Source organism: Pogona vitticeps, chromosome 6 (genome assembly GCF_051106095.1).
Source record: "Pogona vitticeps strain Pit_001003342236 chromosome 6, PviZW2.1, whole genome shotgun sequence".
Lineage (NCBI taxonomy): Eukaryota > Metazoa > Chordata > Lepidosauria > Squamata > Agamidae > Pogona > Pogona vitticeps.
The window spans coordinates 78,502,111-78,522,209 of NC_135788.1; the positions used below are offsets into that span (position 1 = coordinate 78,502,111).

The window sequence follows — 20,099 nt, forward strand, 5'->3', positions numbered from 1 at the left end:
TCAGCTTCATTAAAATCATGTTCCTGCCGCCTAACACCACCCCGGTACTCCAGCCAATGGACCAGCTGGTGATTGCCAATTTCAAGAAACAGTACACCAAGGAGCTTTTCAGGCGCTACTTTGTGGTGACCGATGGCACCAACCTCACTCTGCGTGAATTCTGGAGGGACCACTTCAACATTGTCAGCTGCTTGAAGTTGATCACCATAGCCTGGGACGGGATCAGCCGGAAAAATCTGAATTCTGCTTGGCGCAACCTCTGCCAGACTGTGTGGCAACAAGTGACTCTGATGCTTCTGCGCCTGGACCAGAGCCAACAGTGATGCAGGACATTGTTGCCGTGGGGAGGACCATGGGCCTCGAGGTCATAGAGGGGGATATCTGTGAACAGGTGGAGGGCCACAACTGGGAACTGTCCACCCAGGAGCTGGTCAAACTGCAGGCAGAGGCTACGGAGGAGCAGGCCTCTTTGGAAGAGGAAGAAGAGCCAGGCGAGGAACAGCTGTCCACCACTAAACTGAAGGAGTTCTTAGAACAGTGGCAAAATGGCACAAGGCTCTGGCACATGACCTTTCAAACACATATGTCCCCTTTCAGTGCCCAGTTGCCTTCTTCCTCCTCCTCATCCTCCTGGAAGCCTTTAGGTCAAGCCTTAAAGCCTTCTCCCAGTTGACTATCATTCAGGCCATCACCAGAGAGACTCTCTGCAGCTCTGGGAATGTAAAAGACTGCTGCTGTGATGTGGAGACAGTTCTGTCTGCCTCCTGATTTAAAACACTGGTCCTAGTGGTTTAGAGACTTCAGCCTTACTTGTACACTTTAAAATGTGAAATGTAAAGTTTCTGTACTGTTGGTTTCTGTGTGTTTACATGCCTTGAAAATGTTCTTTCTGAAGAGTCTTGTGCAATCCAAGGACTGTTAGTGACTGTTTCTGTTCAGTTTCAGTGAAGGCAGATGTTCCTGCCTCATGTTTGCTGATTTTTAAATGTTTAAAAAGTTAGGTTTTTTGATTGAAATTTTTGAAATCATCTGCACAATATGTATGGCTTTAAAGAGCACTTAATAAACCCTTTGTAAACCAAATTTGACTTTATTTTGACTTTACCAATTTGTTGTTGTTGTTTAGTTGTGTCCGACTCTTCGTGACTCCATGGACCAGAGCACGCCAGGCCCTCCTGTCTTCCACTCCCTCCCGGAGTTGGGTCAAAATCATGTTGATTGCTTCGATGACACTGTCCAACCACCTCAACCTCTCTCGTCCCATTCTCCTCTTGCCTTCACACTTTCCCAACATCAGGGTCTTTTTCAGGGAGTCTTCTCTTCTCATGAGATGGCCAAAGTATTGAAGCCTCAGTTTCAGGATCTGTCCTTCCAGTGAGCACTCGGGCTTGATTTCCTTTAGAATTGATAGGTTTGTTCTCCTTGCAGTCCAGGGGTTTCTCAAGAGTCTCCTCCAGCACCACAATTCAAAGGCATCAATTCTTCGGCGGTCTGCTTTCTTTATGGTCCAGCTCTCACTTCCATACATCACGACAGGAAAAACCATAGCTTTGACTATTCGGACTTTTGTTGGCAAGGTGATTGTGACAAACCCAGACCTACTGGGATATGTCACACAGTTACACTAAGCTGCCACCAACCATCCCCTGTAAGAAGTCACACAGACCAGGGATGGATTTTCAAACAATAAAAAGAATAAGGTTTATTTTAAATACACACAGGGAAAATCAAACAATCAGGTGAATAGAATAAAGTAACGTGGCTTATTCTCACTCATACAAGCATACAGTTTGGTTCACCCAGAACCCTTAACTTGAAGCACAGACCCTGAACCTATCAGTTCTGGCTAACCAACAGACACCTGAACCTATCAGGTTGGTACTCTGACCCACAGTAGTACCCTGTCTGACACACAGACTCCCACAACAGCTTCTTCTTCCCAGCTGCTGCTTCGTCACATCCCAGTGTCTCTCAGTATCTCTCTGCATCTCCACACACGCATCACATATATATACACTACAGCCCCTCCTCCTGATGTCCCGCCTTCCACTCTCCATAGGATGGAACTTTCCCTCCAAACCCATGACAGACAGGTAACATCAGTGCTGTATGTAACACCTCCCCTCTTTATAAGTTGTTTTGTAGGGGGAAAGCTAAGGTGCTTTTCACCAAAAAACAACCTGTATAAAATACACAACACCAGTTATACATACAATATCAGACTTACTTATACTTACATTCTAAGTTAACCATAGCAAATAGGCATTTAAATATTTACCATATACATTACATCCATTTACCTTTATTCATACAAACCAAATTCAAAACCAGGTACATTTAACTTTTGTCATCATTATATACACATAGTCCATGTTCTTTCGCCGTCTTCATTCTTCAGGTCTTCTTGATAAGGCGTCAGCAACACAGTTCACTGACCCTCTGACCACCTTCACTTCAAAGTCATAGTCCTGTAGGTTTAAAGCCCACCTCATAAGTTTGCTATTGTGGGTTTTCATTGTCTTTAACCATTGCAATGGTGAATGGTCAGTACACAGAATAAAATGTCTTCCCCAGATGTAAGGCTTGGCCTTCTGGATCGCGTAGACTATGGCCAAACACTCCTTCTCCACGGTTGCCAAATGTCTCTCACCTTTTTGAAGTTTCCTACTCAGGTAGGACACCGGATGCTGGTCACCATTCTCATCCTCCTGGCACAGAACTGCTCCTACCCCGCTGTTAGACGCATCGGTGTAGATGATGAACTCCCGGTCGAAGTCTGGAGCCCGCAGGACTGGATAGTTGATTAACGCCTCCTTCAACCTCTGGAACGCCGCCTCACAGTCACTGGTCCAAGGGATGCGGTCATCAGCCTTCTTCCTCGTCAGATCGGTCAGCGGAGCCGCAATCTCGCTAAACCTCGGGATGAACTTTCTGTAGTAGCCCACCAACCCAAGAAATGATTTGACTTTTTTCTTGGTGTTGGGTCTAGGCCAATCACGAACAGCTTCTATTTTGGCCTCCAGGGGTTTTATCACTCCTCCCCCTACCATGTGACCCAAGTATTTTATTTCTGGGCTACCCAGCTGACACTTGCTGGCCTTTACTGTTAGCCCTGCTGCACTTAACCTCTGCAGCACTAACTCCAGGTGTAACAGGTGATCTTCCCAGGTATTACTGAAGATCCCTATGTCGTCAATGTAGGCCACTGTAAAGTCACTGAGCCCTGCCAAGGTCTGGTCCATCAGCCTTTGGAATGTGGCTGGTGCATTTCTGAGACCAAAGCTCAGGACTCGAAACTCATAGAGACCAAAAGGGCTGCAAAAGGCAGTCTTTTCTTGATCCCTGGGATCAATTCTTAATTGCCAATATCCCTTTACCAGGTCCAATGATGAGATGAACCGACAACCCCCTATGGTTTCAATCAGGTTGTCTAGCCTGGGCATTGGGTAGGCATCAGGAGTGGTTACACGGTTTAATTTCCTGTAATCGACACAAAACCTAATGCTCCCATCAGGCTTGTCCACAAGGACTATCGGAGAGGACCAAGGACTAGAAGAGGGGACGATTATGTTCTCCCTCAGCATTTCGTCCAGCTCCTTCCGCACCTTGTCCCTATAGGGTCCCGTTACTCGGTATGGGGATACTGCCTGCGGGGGTGCATCCCCTGTGTGGATCCGATGCATCACTCCCTTCACTATCCCCGGCTTGTTGGAAAACACCTGTTGATATTTACTAAGCAGCATTTTTAGTTCTTGCTGCTGGTCTTGGGTGAGTGCAGGACTGATCTTTACCTCCTCTGGGTTGTATTTTACTTCCCCTCTACCCTCCCAGAAGGGTAATTCCGCTTCCTCACTCTCAGCTGCTTTTATCGCGAATAAAACCCTCTGTTCCCCTCTGTAGTAGGGTTTTAGGGCATTCACATGAACCACCCTCCTTGCTTGGTTCTCCTCCTGCTCTATTAGGTAGTTCAGGTCTGACATCTTGGAAATGACCCTATATGGTCCTGCCCATTTGAGCTGCAGTTTATTCTCCCTGCAGGGCCTAAGCCAAAGCACTTCCTCCCCTGGGTCAAAGTGCCTCTCTCTAGCTTTGTGGTCATACCATGTTTTCTGTCTGACCTTCTGAGCTTGCAGGTTTTCTGCTGCCAGCTCTAGATTTCTCCTTAGGTCATTCATCAAGGTGTCTATGTTTGTCACAACGTCTTGTGGGTCATCCTGGGTGATCTGCTCCCAATTTTGTTTGATCAAATCAAGGGGCCCTTTCACCCTTCTCCCAAATAAAAGTTCAAATGGACTGAACCCGGTACTGGCTTGTGGCACTGATCGATACGCAAACAAAAGGGATTGCAGCTTCTGGTCCCAATTGTTTGGATTCTCTGCCAAGTAAGCCCTAATCATGCGCATTAGAGTCCCATTGAACTTCTCAGTTAACCCATTACTTTCAGGATGATAAGCAGTGGTTTCCTTGTGCTTAATTCCACAGATTTGCCATAAGCGTTTCATGAGCTTTGATGTGAACGATGCTCCCAAATCTGTAATTATCTCTGAGGCAAATCCCATCCTGGACATATACCCCACCAAAGCATCGGCCACTGTGTTAGTTTCAATGTTCGTCAAGGGTATGGCTTCAGGATACCTTGTGGCATGGTCCACAATTGTTAGAATGAACCTGTTCCCCCTCTTTGTGGCCTTGGGCAAAGGTCCCACAATATCCACCCCTATGCATTTGAACGGAGTGTCAATCACAGGCAAAGGGCACAACTTTGCTTTGGTCCTGTCGCGGTTATTCCCCTGCCTTTGACACACATCACATTGTTTACAGAACTCCCTGATCTGCTTCCCTATGTCAGGCCAGTAGAAATTCTGTGTGATTCTCTGCTGTGTTTTGTTCACTCCTAAGTGCGCAGCAAACATGTCAGAGTGCCCCCTTTGTAAGATCATGGGGCGATACTTTTCAGGTACCACCAGCTGACTTCTGATCCCATCTCCCCCTTTTGAGATATTCCTCAGGGTTTCTCTATATAAAATCCCCTTTTTCTCCAGAAATCTCACTGGGGTTTCAGATGTTAGCTGGGCGTCAGCCACCTGTTCAAAACACTTTTGGAGAGTGGCGTCTGCCTTTTGCTCCTGTCCAAATCTGCTGTCTGTGGTTAAGGTTTCCACCACAGCTTCTGAACTCCCCTCTGCTTCCGTCTCTGGCTCATCATTACCCCCCTGAACTGTCCCTGTGGTGGCTTGTGAGCGTGTAATCACTAGCACCCGTTTCACATGTTCAGCCAGGTCATTTCCCACGAGCACGGCTGCTGGCAGAGTCGATGAAATCGCTAGCCGCCAATCTCCCCTCCAGCCTTGAAAGTTGACAGGTACCTCTGCTACTGGCAGAGAGATTACCTGCCCCTCAATCCCTGCCACCTTCATGCTCTCATTTGGGATTATAAACTCCCTAGGAATAATATCTGGATGGCACAGGGTTACCTGGGAACAAGTGTCCCGCAGCCCCCTATACTGACGGTCAAGTATTCCTACGTCCACCCCTGCTGTCTCAAACAACTGAGAATCTGTTTTCACCAGCAAGCAGCGCTTTACTTCCACAAGAGGACCATTTTCCTCAGCCTGATCAGCAGAGGTAGCTGTTCCAGACTGAGTAGCCATGGCAACTGGCTCCCTCAGTGACACTGAGCCTTGCTCTTTCTGGACACAGAACACAGCTTTTGGCTTGGTCCCACTAGAATTCTGAGGCACCATTCCTTTTAGCTGCTTTAATTTCTCACACTCTGAGATTAGATGACCCTTTCCCTGACAGAAATAACATTTTCTGGTGTATTTTGATTCTCTCTCATCTTGTTTTGGTTTTCCCTCCAAAATCTGAGGTCTTAGTTTCATGTCTGAGGGCTTCCCTTCACCATGGGCCCCTCCCTCTTGCTGGCTTTTCCCTGGTCCCTGAGAGTACTTGCTGTAGGTTTCTTTGGGTTTACCTACAGATTTCCCCTCACCCAAGGGCTTTCTTATTTGGGAGATAAAATCTGCGATCTCTGCGGCTGCTGCCACAGACTTCGGTTTCCTTTCCCTCACCTGGAATTTCAATTCCCCTTGCAGGACTGAATAGAACTGTTCCAGTGCTATCAAGTCTTTAAGCTGCTCATAGGTCTCTGTCCCTTCCTGCGATAGCCATTTCTCAAGCAGCCTCACCAATTGGGCCCCCACTTGGGTAAAAGTTTGTTCTGGCTTCTTGGTGAGGGACCTGAATCTTTGTCTCAGCTGCTCCGCATTTATCCCATGTCTGGCAAAGACCAGTTTTTTAAACTCTGCAAAATCTTTCATCAGTTCCTCAGGCATCTCGGCATAGACCTCAGCCAGGCTACCACTGATTAAAGACCGCATGATGGTCATCTTCTCAGTTTCCCTCACTGAGAAGTCCACAAACGCTCTTTCCACTAAGGAAAAGAACACCTCAGGACAATCTCCCTTGTGGTACACAGGGAATTTCTTCAGATCAGCCTTAGACAATTGGCCTCCCTCAGAATCCCTATTATTATTATTGTTCTGGTTCATCAGTTCCAGTTTTCTTAACTCATACGCCATCCTTTCTTTTTCCAGAGCAATTTTCTCTCTCTCTAATCTTTCTTCTCTTTCCAATCTCTCTCTCTCTAATTTTTCCTCCACTTCAAATTGCCTCATCCTCAGTTCATGCTGTTGGACTATGAGCAATTTTCTGAGTTCTGGGTTCTGCTCTCCTGTGCTGTCACCCTGCACTGAGCCAAATTCATCCTCAGAACCTTGGTCAATCTGGGGGTCTTTCACTTCACTCATTTCGGCCATCTGGCTTCGAGTCAAGGGCATAATCCCCCCCCAGAACAGGCTGCTTTAAAAGTCAAGCCTCAAAATAAAACGACCACTTTTTTCCTTCTTGCCTCAGAACCAGCTCTCCCTAGAGATTGCTGCTGTTCTTCAGCACTAAACTTGCAACAGTATCGAGTCAGAGCCTACCCCCCTCTGCTGGGCCTCTCAGCTGGCAAGCTAGATCACTGTTACTACGCAGTTTTGCCTCAGCTTTTTCCCGCCAAAACTAGGCTGCCTCAGAGCACCTTAATCTAAGTCTCCCCAGTTGGCACGTTCTTCTACTAGCGCACCTCCCCGTGAGGTACACCTAGAAGATTACCTACGCGCCTCAGACTGTCCCTGACTAGACCCCCCTTGCTCTGGGCACACCTGCCAAGGCTTTGCTGGACCGCTGGACAACTGGACCAGTCGTATCCCACACGCTGGACACCAATCAATGTGACAAACCCAGACCTACTGGGATATGTCACACAGTTACACTAAGCTGCCACCAACCATCCCCTGTAAGAAGTCACACAGACCAGGGATGGATTTTCAAACAATAAAAAGAATAAGGTTTATTTTAAATACACACAGGGAAAATCAAACAATCAGGTGAATAGAATAAAGTAACGTGGCTTATTCTCACTCATACAAGCATACAGTTTGGTTCACCCAGAACCCTTAACTTGAAGCACAGACCCTGAACCTATCAGTTCTGGCTAACCAACAGACACCTGAACCTATCAGGTTGGTACTCTGACCCACAGTAGTACCCTGTCTGACACACAGACTCCCACAACAGCTTCTTCTTCCCAGCTGCTGCTTCGTCACATCCCAGTGTCTCTCAGTATCTCTCTGCATCTCCACACACGCATCACATATATATACACTACAGCCCCTCCTCCTGATGTCCCGCCTTCCACTCTCCATAGGATGGAACTTTCCCTCCAAACCCATGACAGACAGGTAACATCAGTGCTGTATGTAACAGTGATGTCTTTGCTTTTTAAGATGCTGTCAAGATTTGTCATCGCTTTCCTCCCAAGAAGCAGGCATCTTTTAATTTTGTGGCTGCTGTCACCATCTGCAGTGATCATGGAGCCCCAGAAATTAAAATCTGTCATTGCCTCCATATCTTCCCCTTCTATTTGCCATGTCAGCGTTTCTTAGCACAAATCGCTGTTTTAGCAGTGATTCGCAGTTCAGGCAGTCCAGAAATAACACACACAGTCCAGCAGCATTTCCTTCAGCAATGTGTATTTACATCAGTATTTACATCAGTCTGGCAACATAACATGTAGAAGTGATCTTCAAGCAGGAGGAAGATACAACTGACTGTACACTTCACACATATATACATATACATATCACACATTGCATCATCCATGAGTTGCATCATCCATGAGTTGCATCAGCACTGCTGAGTCATCCTGACTCAGCTTTTAACACACCTGATCATTATGGATTCTCATTAATACACTCCATTCAGCTCAGGCCGTAATTTTCCTTGACATGCCACGAGGTGATAGGACCAGTGGCCATGATCTTAGTTTTTTGATGTTGAACTTCAGACTGTTTTTTGCTCTCTCCCCTTTCACCCTAATTACAAGGTTCTTTAATTCCTCCTCACTTTCTGCTATCAGAGTGGTATGCACATAGGAATGCATTAATTAGATTTCAGTGCATTCCTATGGGAAAAAGTGTTTCGCAAGATGAATTTTTCGTAAGACGACATTAACCGCGGAATGAATTAAATTTGTCTTCTGAGGCACCACTGTACTAAAATATAGGGAAATTGCACTCCCCTGTCACTTACTGTGTAAAAGGCACTTTTTTGTCCAGAAGGCAGCAGGAAAAATGATCCAAAGTATTGAAAAAACTGCCACCCCCCAAAAAGGAGAGGAAAAGGTAAAAAATAGAAAGGACCCAAGATGGAGCAGGCAGACAGCACAACCCAGGATGGAGGGCACTAGGAGCTTACTCACCCACAGGGAACACCCAGAGCAAAAAAGGAGCATTCCTAGATTTTAACAAATCAAGGACTTTTTACAGATTTAAAATTCCCACTCCTCCTTCTAGATGTTCTGATTGGCTGCTGGCAACATCCCTGTCAGTGCTATTGGATTTAAAAAAATTTCCAGGTCATCTGACAGATGAGAAGTTAGAGGAAAGAGGGAAACAGGAATGAAACACAACACTTTCATGTATCTTTTATTAATAAAAATTATTTGCATTTTAGAGACTCACTATTGGAAATTGTCAAAAGATCACAAAATAAAGAAAAAGTGACCCTTTTGTATTTTGTATCTTTCAAACATGAAAGGCTCAGCCCTATATTCTGACTGTATTTACCTGCTTCAGCTTATATGTCTGCTAGCAGTTTAATTTCTGGTTTTACTTCTTTTTTTTTTTTTACTTCTGCTTTTATGTGAGTTTTATTTGCGCTCTTATAAACAAAATAAAACATAGGCTCACACACAGTTAAATATATATATATGTGCTAAGCTAAGACTTTGGGCCAGTTAACCATAATTTGAGATATGAATTGGACCCACACTGCAGTCACTAAAGTGCAATTTCAGCAGTGTTCTTTTCACATCTTGCTACAAAATTTTAATGGGAAGAATGAGTTCTACAATAGCTGGTAACAGAAACCATGGGTCTGTCATTAAAGATTTTCCCATAGCACTGCCAGTGCATTGCAAATTGCTTCAGTGCCAATTGACTTGAAAGTATCCTTTCAAGTCAATTGACTTGACTTGGCGCTGTGGGCTAAACTGCAGAAGCCTCTGTGCTGCAGGGGCAGAAGACCAGCAGTTGTAAGATCGAATCCACGCGACGGAGTGAGCTTCTGTCACTTGTCCCAGCTCCCGCCAACCTAGCAGTTTGAAAGCATGCAAATGCGAGTAGATAAATAGGGACCACCTCGGTGGGAAGGTAACAGCGTTCTGTGTCTAAGTTGCACTAGCCATGTGACCACGGGAGATTGTCTTCGGACAAAACGCTGGCTCTATGGCTTGGAAACGGGGATGAGCACCGCCCCCTAGAGTCGGACACGACTGGACAAAAATTGTCAAGGGGAACCTTTACCTTTTTAAATCTGATATTAGGGGTTGTAGCTCCTTGATTGACTTCCAGAAGAACATAAAAACATGAGATTTGCTCTGCCGCATCAGACTAATGATTCCTCTAGTGGTGATTAGATATGTTTGGGGAGATGAGAAATATAACATGACAGTGACACCCTTCTGCTTTTGTTCACCTGCAGGGGATGTTGAAAGACATGCTGCTATGATAAGGGAGGTCATGGATAGTAGCCTTTGATAGTCTTATCCCCTCTAATTCCTCCAATCCCTTTCTGAAGCTATCCAAATTGGCAACCACCACTCAGTCTTATGGTAGCAGATTCCACAACTATACAGTATGTATAGTTCCTTTTATATTCTGAGCCTCCTAATTAGCTTCAGTAGATGTCTGCAGGTTCTAGCAGAGTAGATTTAATTCAAATTAGATTGATTTTAGAAATTGGATTTGTAAAAGATTTCAATTTAAAAATTATTTATTTAAATCAATTTGATTTGAAAAAAATGTTGATTTTTATTCACCCTGGGTTCTAGTGTTATATGTGTGTGAGAGAGTCTCTCTAGTTATTCTTTCTACAACATGAATAATTGTATACATCTCTCTTCTGTTTCCACTTGACCTTTTGGAAACGAAAGAGCCTCCCAGATTGTAACATTCCTTCATAGAAGAGTTGTTGCACCCTTGTTTATCTTTTTTTGTCCTTCTCTGCACCTCCACCAGGTGTTATTTTAATGTGGTCAGGTATTTTTGTAGCTCTTTACAATCTGTTTTTGTTTTACCTTTCCTAAACAAGTTGATGTCAGAAATATAGCCACTTTGTTGCTGCCTGATAAGCCCAGGTCATATATGAAGTTATTTAAAAATACCAGTCCCTATACGGATTTTTGGTAGGCATCAGTGTTTACATGTATTGCAAGAAATATCTGTCTCCTATCTTTCTTAACAAATTGCTTATCCATATTGGGCACCCTTCCTCCATAACTATTAAGTATGCTCGATAATATTTTGGCAGGATTTTATCAGAAGTTGTCTGAAAGTGCAGGGAAATTTCTTGCCATGACACCTGTATCTATACATTACACTAACAAGTCTGCAATCGCATGGGTTCCTCCTAGAGTCTGTTTTAAAACTGGGATTATTTTGGCAACTTTCTATCCCTCTAATGTAGATGCCAGCGTTTGGAACACATTGATATACTGCATATCATCAGCAAGCTGCTTGGGCTCTTTATGTGTTTTTATTATATTTTGCTTTTGTATTATGCTGCCTTCTAATGTTGTCCCATCTGTCTTCATATTACTGTTATTTTCATCTGTTCCTCTTCTCTAGTTGCCTATTTTTGATAATTGAAATTTTAAAAACTGATTTATTTAAATTTAAAATGTGATTTAAATCAGTTTATTTTTATCCGCTCTGTTTATAAGGGTTACCTTGTCTTAGGTATGTGGTTTTTGTCCCTTTCAAATTCTTTTAGTAATACGAACATTTATGTTAGTTCCAGAACTGATACAAAAACCTCATGAAGGCCCGGGAGAAATGGGAAAACCTGTTGTTATTCCTAAAGAGGACCAAGAAAAAATGAAGGAGATGTTTAAAATAAATCAGTTTAATTTAATGGCAAGTGAAATGATTGCACTCAACAGATCATTACCTGATGTCAGATTGGAAGGGTAAGTGCATTTACTGTTGATTCAATGATATCTACACTGAAAATTAATATAGTTTTGAATAATTTTGCATCTTTATACATTTATTGTCATAGGCATTGGCATGCAATAAGTAGCATATTTTCAGAAGTTATTAATGTGTGTTGTGGTTTCTGGTATGTTTTGTACCAATTATACTTCAAGAACAAATCACTATATTTTATTTATTATTTATTTTATTTAAACTATTACTATGCCACCTTTCTCCCCAAAAGGACACAAGGCGTTGTGCATTGGTTCCTTATCTAATGTGGGTGCTAATTTAACACTTTCTATCAAGGCCCAATTTAATCTGGTGTAATCTGAGTCTCCTCCGATCCAAGTCCTGCATCCAGAGTAAAGACTGGCCTTACCGCAGAGTGAGGCAACCTCTGGAATCCCCATTCAATCATACTTCTGGAATTCTCATCACTTCACTGGAAATCCTCAAACGTCTATAATTCTGTTTAAAAAAAACAACACACACACACATTGCTATGAAACTTGGCAAAATAGTAGACCACAAAGAGAGAATTTACTGGACCAAACTTCAGATGTGCAGCTGTTCAGAGCAAACAACTTAAAAGTTTGTTTGTTTCCTTTTCCTTTTTTTAAAGTAACTAAACCATCTGTTATTGCTTCCTTCATGCTAGCAGTGAGCCTGAAGAGAAAATGTTTGTGTTCACGTGTAGACTCTACATGCAAGGAAGAACCCTAATGCATTTAATTACATTTTTAACCCACGCAACTAGTGGCAGAGCCACTAGTTGATTTTTTCCTCTTAGTATGTTTAGAAAATTCTGAATTCAGTACATGCTGAAAGAGGCCCCAGGAAGGAACTTTGTTGCTATGGGATTCCTCACCTGTATTAATGAGACTGATCAGAAGTGCTTCACTTGTACTAGGAGTGCAGAGTTTTTCACCGTGAAACTGCTATTCGATATAGCTACACTGCTTGGCTGCAGAGAAAGGAAGCTTAAGGCTTAAAGACAGGACATTGTGTGAAACTGCTTCTTCTGCTACTGTTCTTCCCTTTGTAATGATACATTTGTATAGTATGGCTATAGTATAGTATAGTATGTTTTTTCTATAGTCTGCTATGACTAGGCTGGCCCATGCAAGGAATACTGTAGGAAGTTGCTCCTTCAATTTAGATTCTTCTTTAAGTATTAGATAGTGGTGGTAGTAGTAGTAATAGTAGTAATGCTGCTACTGTGGCTAGTGCCTGGGAAGAATACCCCCTCTCATGCACAATTCATATAGTGTGGGAAAGGGAAGAAAAAGAGGGAGGCTAGAGGGACTCCTGTCATGTGGATAATGCCTGAAGCAACGTTACCTTTGGCAAATGCCAGACAGAAGACTCCTGCCGAGGCAGTATAGAATGCAAGTGGCAATGAAATTTATTTATTTATTTATTTATTTATTTATTTATTTATTTATTTATTTATTTATTTATTTATTTATTTATTTATTTATTTATTTATATGCTGCCCATCTAGACATAGTCTACTCTGGGCAGCTCACAACTTAGAAGATAAAAACAATTTAAAATATACAGTTTTACATTAAAAAACAAAATGATATATAATATAATATCATAAATTTACAATTTTAACAGTTAGAGGCAAAACTCACAAGAAAGAAAAAGGGAAGAGAAAGAGAAAGACCAAACCCTGTCATGATAAAACTGAAACATAAGCATTTCGAAGTCTAAATGAGAACCCATGTAGCCAACACACTTATCATACCATCTAGTGTTCTCAAAAATCATAGTCCTGGAGATGTCCATTTTCTGCATTGAAGCATGGAAATGCCAGCTAGCAAAGCCTTCCTCTGCCCCTCTTTGTGACGTCATTCCACTACAGCATCTTTTCCATATAATATTATGGAGCTTTTCTGTTTCCCCTTTATCTTCCATTTTCTTTCCCCATTTTTTTCTACTGCTTTTTATTTTTAACCTTACAAATGCTACATTTGTCAGACTCAGTTTGCACTAGGCCACATCCAAGTTGGGGGTATTTTCTGAAATAAAAGATAGGCAGTATTTTCAAGCAAATTGAACTAGCTTCAGAATTTAAAACGTTTTTCATGTCTTCTTCTCTGCTACTCTTTGTACCATTGAAAATACAGTGGGCCTTTGACTTACGAACAGCCCTAGTTGCGAACATTTCGGGTTATGAACCCGATCTCAACGCAAATATTAAACCCTACTTGCGAACGCAGATCGAGTTACGAACCCAAAAGGCAGGGAGAAAGGGCGGAAAATTCGAATTTCCTGCCCTTCCTCCCTGTCTTTGGAGCTTTCAAAGGGCTTCCTCCGATGTCAGGGGAAAGCCCTTTGAGAGCTCCCAAGCGGCCGATTGACCCCCAGGGACCCCCAGGGAGGTCTCTTATGGTGGCATGGAAGCCTTGGGTGACCTCCCTGGGGGTCCCCGCCGGCCCAATCGGCTTCGGAGGTTTCAAAGGGCTTTCCCCCAACATCGGAGGAAGCCCTTTGAAACCTCCGAAGCCAAAAAGGCAGGGAGAAAGGGCGGGAAATTCGAATTTGGCTTTTTGGCTTCAGAGTCACCGAAGCTCACCCAGCACTGGGAGGCTAGAGCTGGCCGGGCGCTTGGCCAGCCCCCGGCTGCGGTGGAGGCAGCGGAGTGCCGGGAGGCTAGAGCTGGCCGGGTGCTTGGCCGCTCACCCCCAGCCGCGTGGAGGCAGTGGAGCACTGGAAGGCTTCGGACTGGTAAGTCCTAAAACTTTTCTGTGTGGATTTTGGAGGGTGGGTTTTGACTGGGGGGGGTTATGTTTCTGTGGTTTTGTGTGTGTGAGAGAGAGTTTTTTTGCAGTCCCAACGTGGGACTTGCTCTTTTTATTTTTAGTTTGGTATTTTATTTATTTATTTATTTATTTGAAATGCTGGAATGGATTGATTCCGTTCCCATGCATTTCAATGGGAAATGGTACTTCGACTTACGAACTTTTCGAGGTACAAACGCCTTCCAGAATGGATTAAATTTGTAAGTCGAGAGCCCACTGTAGGCTCTAGAGAATTTTTTTTCAGGCTCTGGAATTGGCTTTGAAGGGGAAATCCCCTCTAGGTTCTGGTGGATTCCATTATTCCACTGGCAGATAGACAATTCCTTTGCTACTCTAGCCTTCAGAGCTGTAGCTGTTATGCTAAGAAACCTTTTGGAAGCAGTTTCTACTTGTTTCAGCAGATGTAATTAATGGGTAGGATAAGAAAGTTCATCTGTCAGACAGTTGTGTTTATTTTAGGTGTGTTAGCTGGTTGTTTTGGCCTGGTATGTGGGATTCCTCTGTATGTTTATGCATGATATGTGTTTATATTTTAACTTACTTTTTTCCTATTGGTTGGTGGTGATATGGTTTTATGGGACAAGTGAACGTTTTCTTTGTTGATGTGTGTGCATTTCTCAGAGCATCTTTAAAACCACACAATTACGTACATATTTTTGTGAGAGTGTCTCAGATGTAGTCACCTGCCAACCATCTAGTAAAGATTGTAAGCACTGCTAAACTAGCTAGCTCAACTTGGTGTTGTAATACATTGGTGCCTCGACTTACAACCATAATCCGTTCCAGAAGATGGTCGTAACTCGAAATGGTCGTAATTCAAAGCATCATTTCCCATAGGAATGCATTGAAATGCAATTAATCTGTTCTGGCCGAAGGAAAAAAAATATCAAAAAATGTCACTAAAAGACCGGTCGGAAACAACATTTTCCGATGGAGAGGATGTAAAATTATATGTTGACACGATTGGTAATGGTAAACTATTGGGTGTTATTATGTTTATTTTATGTTTTAGTTTATTTTCAGTAGTTTGGTGGGAGGGAAGGTTTCACATGGGACCTGTTGGAAAGAGAAAATTTGAATTTACATGGATAAAAGAATAAGACTTGGAATTTAAACATGAAAGGCCTGGGATCAACAGTGAAAAGAAGAATAGAAGCATATTTGAAAAAAAAAAAAACAAGTTGGACATTGTCTTTCTGCAAGAGACACATCAGTCAGAAAATGGAGTTAATGAATTAAAGATGAACAATGTAGACATTTATGAAAAAAATTGGAACTTCTAATCTAGAGGTGTGGCAATTATAATTTTTAGAAACTGTGAATTCAAAGTGGAAAAGGTAGTAAAAATGGTAATGGTAGATATATAATAATACAAGGTAAAATAGGGTTAGAAGAATATACTTTGATTAATGTCTAAAGACCTAATAATAAACAGGGAGAATTTTATGATATGGTTTTTAAAGAATTGAGAAAGGCAAAGAAAGGTTATGCTATTATAGCAGGAGATTTTAATATAGTTATGGATAAAATAAAAGATAAAACATTTTATGGTTGGAATGATGTTTATCAAAGAAATACAATATTAAGCAAAAAGGTAACCAACTGAAAGATATTTGGAGAGAATTGAAAGTGATGAAAAAGATATGCTTATTTTTCAGCGGTACATAACACTTACTCTAGAATAGATTACATATTTACATCTCAAGATCTAATTTCTAAGATAGTTAATACTGAAATTAATTCTGTTAAAATAACAGATCATGCACTGATGTTAATAGAGAATGAAATTAAAAAATTACAAAGACTTTAAAAGACTTTAAAAGGTGGAGAATGGATAATAATATTTTACAGCACCCAGAGGTAATAGAAAACATAAAGAAGGAATGTTTAGAACTATGGACAATACTGTAAATGAAACAAGAGCTGCTAAATTAGGCCTGTTGTGGGACACAATGAAAGCTGTTACAAGAGGAATAACAATAAGGGAATCTTGTAAATTAAAAAAAATTAAGGAGAGAGATGTAAAAAAATTGGAAGATTTGAAAGATTTAGAAAATAGATTTTTTTAAAAAAGAGAAGAATTTTACTAGAAATTCAGGCTAAGAGAAAGGAACTAGATAATGTAGAAATAAAGTCCAGAGAGATTTGATGTATTTAAAAAGACATTTTTTTGAATTTACTAATAAAAATTCAGAATCATTAGCTAGACTGTGTAAAAATAAAAAGCAAAAAATTCAGTAGTGATAGTTAAAGATAGAACAGGTAAGAATTGTAATATAATGAAAAATAAATTGAAGATTTTTCATGAATTTTTTCAGACATTATATAAAGGAAATAAGGCAAAGAAAGAAAATATAGAAAATTATATAAATGAGAATTTAAAAATTAAATTATTGGAAGATGATAAAAGAATACTAGAAGAAGAGATTAATGAACAAGAAATTGCTGAAGTTATTAATAAGTTGAAAAATGATAAAACACCAAGCCCTTATGGATTGGGTCCAGAATATTACAAGCATTTTAGTTCCATTTTGATACCTAAGCTAAACATGTTTTATAATAAAATAAAGGAAGGAGAGACAATACCTGCTTCTTGGAAGCATTCATTAACAGTTCTTATTTTAAAACCCAATAAGGATCAAACACATCCGGGATCTTATAGACCCATATTTCTAATAAACCAAGATGCTAAGTTTTTTACAGCTATACTAGCAAATAGGTTAAATAGATTTATAGCAAATTATATTAAAGGAGATCAGTGTGGTTTTATTAAGGGCAGACAAATGGATAATTTAACTAGACTGATGTTAAAGCTGGATTTTGAAAAAGAAGAGGCATTCAGGATCATATTGCAAATATCTGCTGGCTGCTGGAGAGAACCAAAGATTTTAGAAGAATATCAGACTATGCTTTATAGACTAGAGCAAAACCTTTGACTCTGTGGATCATGAGAAGCTATAGATTGTTCTAAAAGAAATGAGTGTGCCTTAGCACTTGATTGTCCTTGATGTGTAACCTGTACTGAGAACATGTTAGGACAGAATATAAATAGCAAGGTTTCTTTTAAGGAAATGAGTCAGATACTTGCATTTTCTCTCCTAGAGCAAATCAAACCTGAACTATCTCTAGATATAACAATATTGAAATGTTGAAACGAATGCTGCCCTACTTTTGGCATATCATAAGGAGGAAAGGTTCCCTGAAAAAGACAGTAATACTGGGAAAAGTTTAAGGAAGCATTAAAAGAGCAAAATCAAATATGACTCATTAAATGAAGCCACAGGCTTTAATCTACAAGAGATATGCAGAGCTGTTGAGGACAGGACATTTTGGAGATCACTCATCCATAGACTTGCTATAAGTTAGGGATGACTTGACAGTGCATAACAACTGCTACTACGCAAATGTTACAGAAGATTACTTGAAAGTTCTCAAATTGAAGGCTCATGGTCAGATTGTTGGAGAGACTAGGGTTTTAATGTGTTTCTATGGGCTTTTTTATTTCGCATTACGTTTTCGTTCTACAGCGATTTCGCTAGAACGAATTAACATCGTAATGCGAGGCACCACTGTAGTTCTATACATACCCATTCACAAGCCAATGTTTTGTACGTTTCCTTTCTTCAACATAAACTGTTCCATTTGTTTCTGTATCAGAGATAGTATCTAGAAAAGATGGCTATTGTTTTTATTGCCATTTTAAAAACAGAAAGCTTGAGTTTCTGAAAGATAGCAGTAATGAGTATGCCAGGCGTACCACTATAAGTATTTTATAATTAAATAGTGGTCTCCTAGCTTTTCATAGAATGTATTCTCATTTACAAGGAAAACTATAATTTCACAATTTGTTCCAAAGCATTCACTGTATTGGAAAAGTAGGACTGACTGTACTGAGCAGTGATTTCCACAGTTACATTGTAACTATTATGTCATTTCATTGAATTTTAAGATAATTGTCTTAATGAAGAGAGTTTTTTTGAAAGTAGAAATAGTTTTCTAGAAAGTTGTGTTTTCACATGGTTAAGGCTTTTATAAAAAAGACTGGGTAGGGATTCATTTATATGACTCCCCCCCCTCCCCAAACTATGTGGTTAATCACTTGTGTTTAACTTGTAGTATGGCTTCCTGTAACTCAGGAGAGGGAACTATGTCAATAGCCTATAAAGCAGTGGTCCTCAACCTTGGGCCTCCAGATGTTCTTGGACTACAACTCCCAGAAGCCTTCACCACCACCTCTGCTGGCCAGGATTTCTGGGATTTGAAGTCCAAGAACATCTGGAGGCCCAAGGTTGAGGACCACTGCTATAAAGTATTGTTCCTGATCCTAATTAATTTATGCTGCTGCAAAATGCATGTTTTTAATCTTCTGTTATTGGATAATAGCTTCCAGCAAGCTGAGGCTACAGTTGTTTGCTGTGGCCTAGGAAGACTGTGCAGCAAACACAATTCTGTCCTCTAGCAGAGGGGAACAGTAGGAGACTTCATGCGTAAAAGCAGAGAAGCCACTGCTCCTGCCCCCCAGTGTCTTCTCACTGAGCTACTTGCTTCACTCTGCTTTAATAGTAAAGTTAGTCTTGCTGGTTGTATAGTAAATCTTTCAGTTATTCCTTAGGACAGCGAACAGCATATTTATGGTTAATGACTAATGTTTGTTAGGACAGCAGCCTGATCTTCCAGTTCCCTGGCTTTGTGGAGATAGCTGTTATTCTGATCTTAAGTCAGGAGAGGTTCTCCTCACTGATTTTCTTAAGTATGAACCTACCAGTCAGCGCATGTGAGAGGAAAGTGTCATTGTCTAAGGTGGGCTGTGTAAAACTGATGATATGTTTGTGTGGTGGTTGTTGTTGGGGTTTTTAATTTATTTATTTATTTTGGTTTTATTTTAGGGGTTAGGGATGGGGACAGGGGAAATGGAATTAAACGGGTTGTAAATCAACATGAACATTTTACAATATTCATTCTTATCTGTTGCATTTCAAAGATATATATGCTTCCGGTGTAACTAATTTATACATAATGTAAATTTAAATTAATCTTAGACTTTCAATTATCAAATATTAATTTACATTCTATTTGTAAGCAAATCATAAAATTTATGGCAACAATCGTCATAGTTCATCTTTCTTGTCATTTGGATAGTTTGTCCATCTCCGCCGTATCCAGGATTTTTGCTGTTAACTCATCTTGAGATGGATTCTCCGGGTCCTTCCAGTGTTCTAGCAAAAAGAATTCTTCCAACTGTCAAGATATGGATAACTAAATATTTTTCCATTAGGTCTGTTGAATTCGGGATTATGTTTAGAAGAAAAGATTCGGGGGATTACAGTTATTGGAATTTCCAAAACCTCATGCAAAACAATTTCAACCCTTTCCCAATATTTTTGGGCTTTTTATCAATATTTTGGGCTTTTCATCATATGATAAAAAGAACCTTCCTTTTGTTTACATCTCCAACAGAGATTTCAAATTTTTACCTCCATTTTGGCTAATTTTGTGGGAGTTATATACCATCTATAAAACATTATATATTTTTTTTTCTTTAAAAGATACTGACTTAGTGAGTTTTATATTGTTTTTCCATTTGTTCCCACTGATCCAAGTTTATATTGTATCCAATATTCTGTGCTCCACCTTATCATACATTCTTTAACCATTTCCTCCTGGCTATCAAAATCTAATAAAAATTATATAATGCTTTGACATG

The 20,099-nt window shown here is 40.8% G+C and overlaps 1 protein-coding gene across 2 annotated transcripts in view; it reads left to right on the forward strand.

Annotated features, from left to right (window-relative positions):
• The window catches only part of GALNT1 (polypeptide N-acetylgalactosaminyltransferase 1), a 71,236-nt gene that overhangs the window by 23,693 nt on the left and 27,444 nt on the right, over nt 1–20,099 (forward strand). For both annotated transcript variants that reach the window (XM_020804927.3, XM_073003950.2), the window contains one exon: nt 11,401–11,575. In XM_020804927.3, the coding sequence (XP_020660586.1) occupies nt 11,401–11,575 (175 nt within the window). The remainder of the gene's footprint in view (nt 1–11,400; nt 11,576–20,099) is intronic.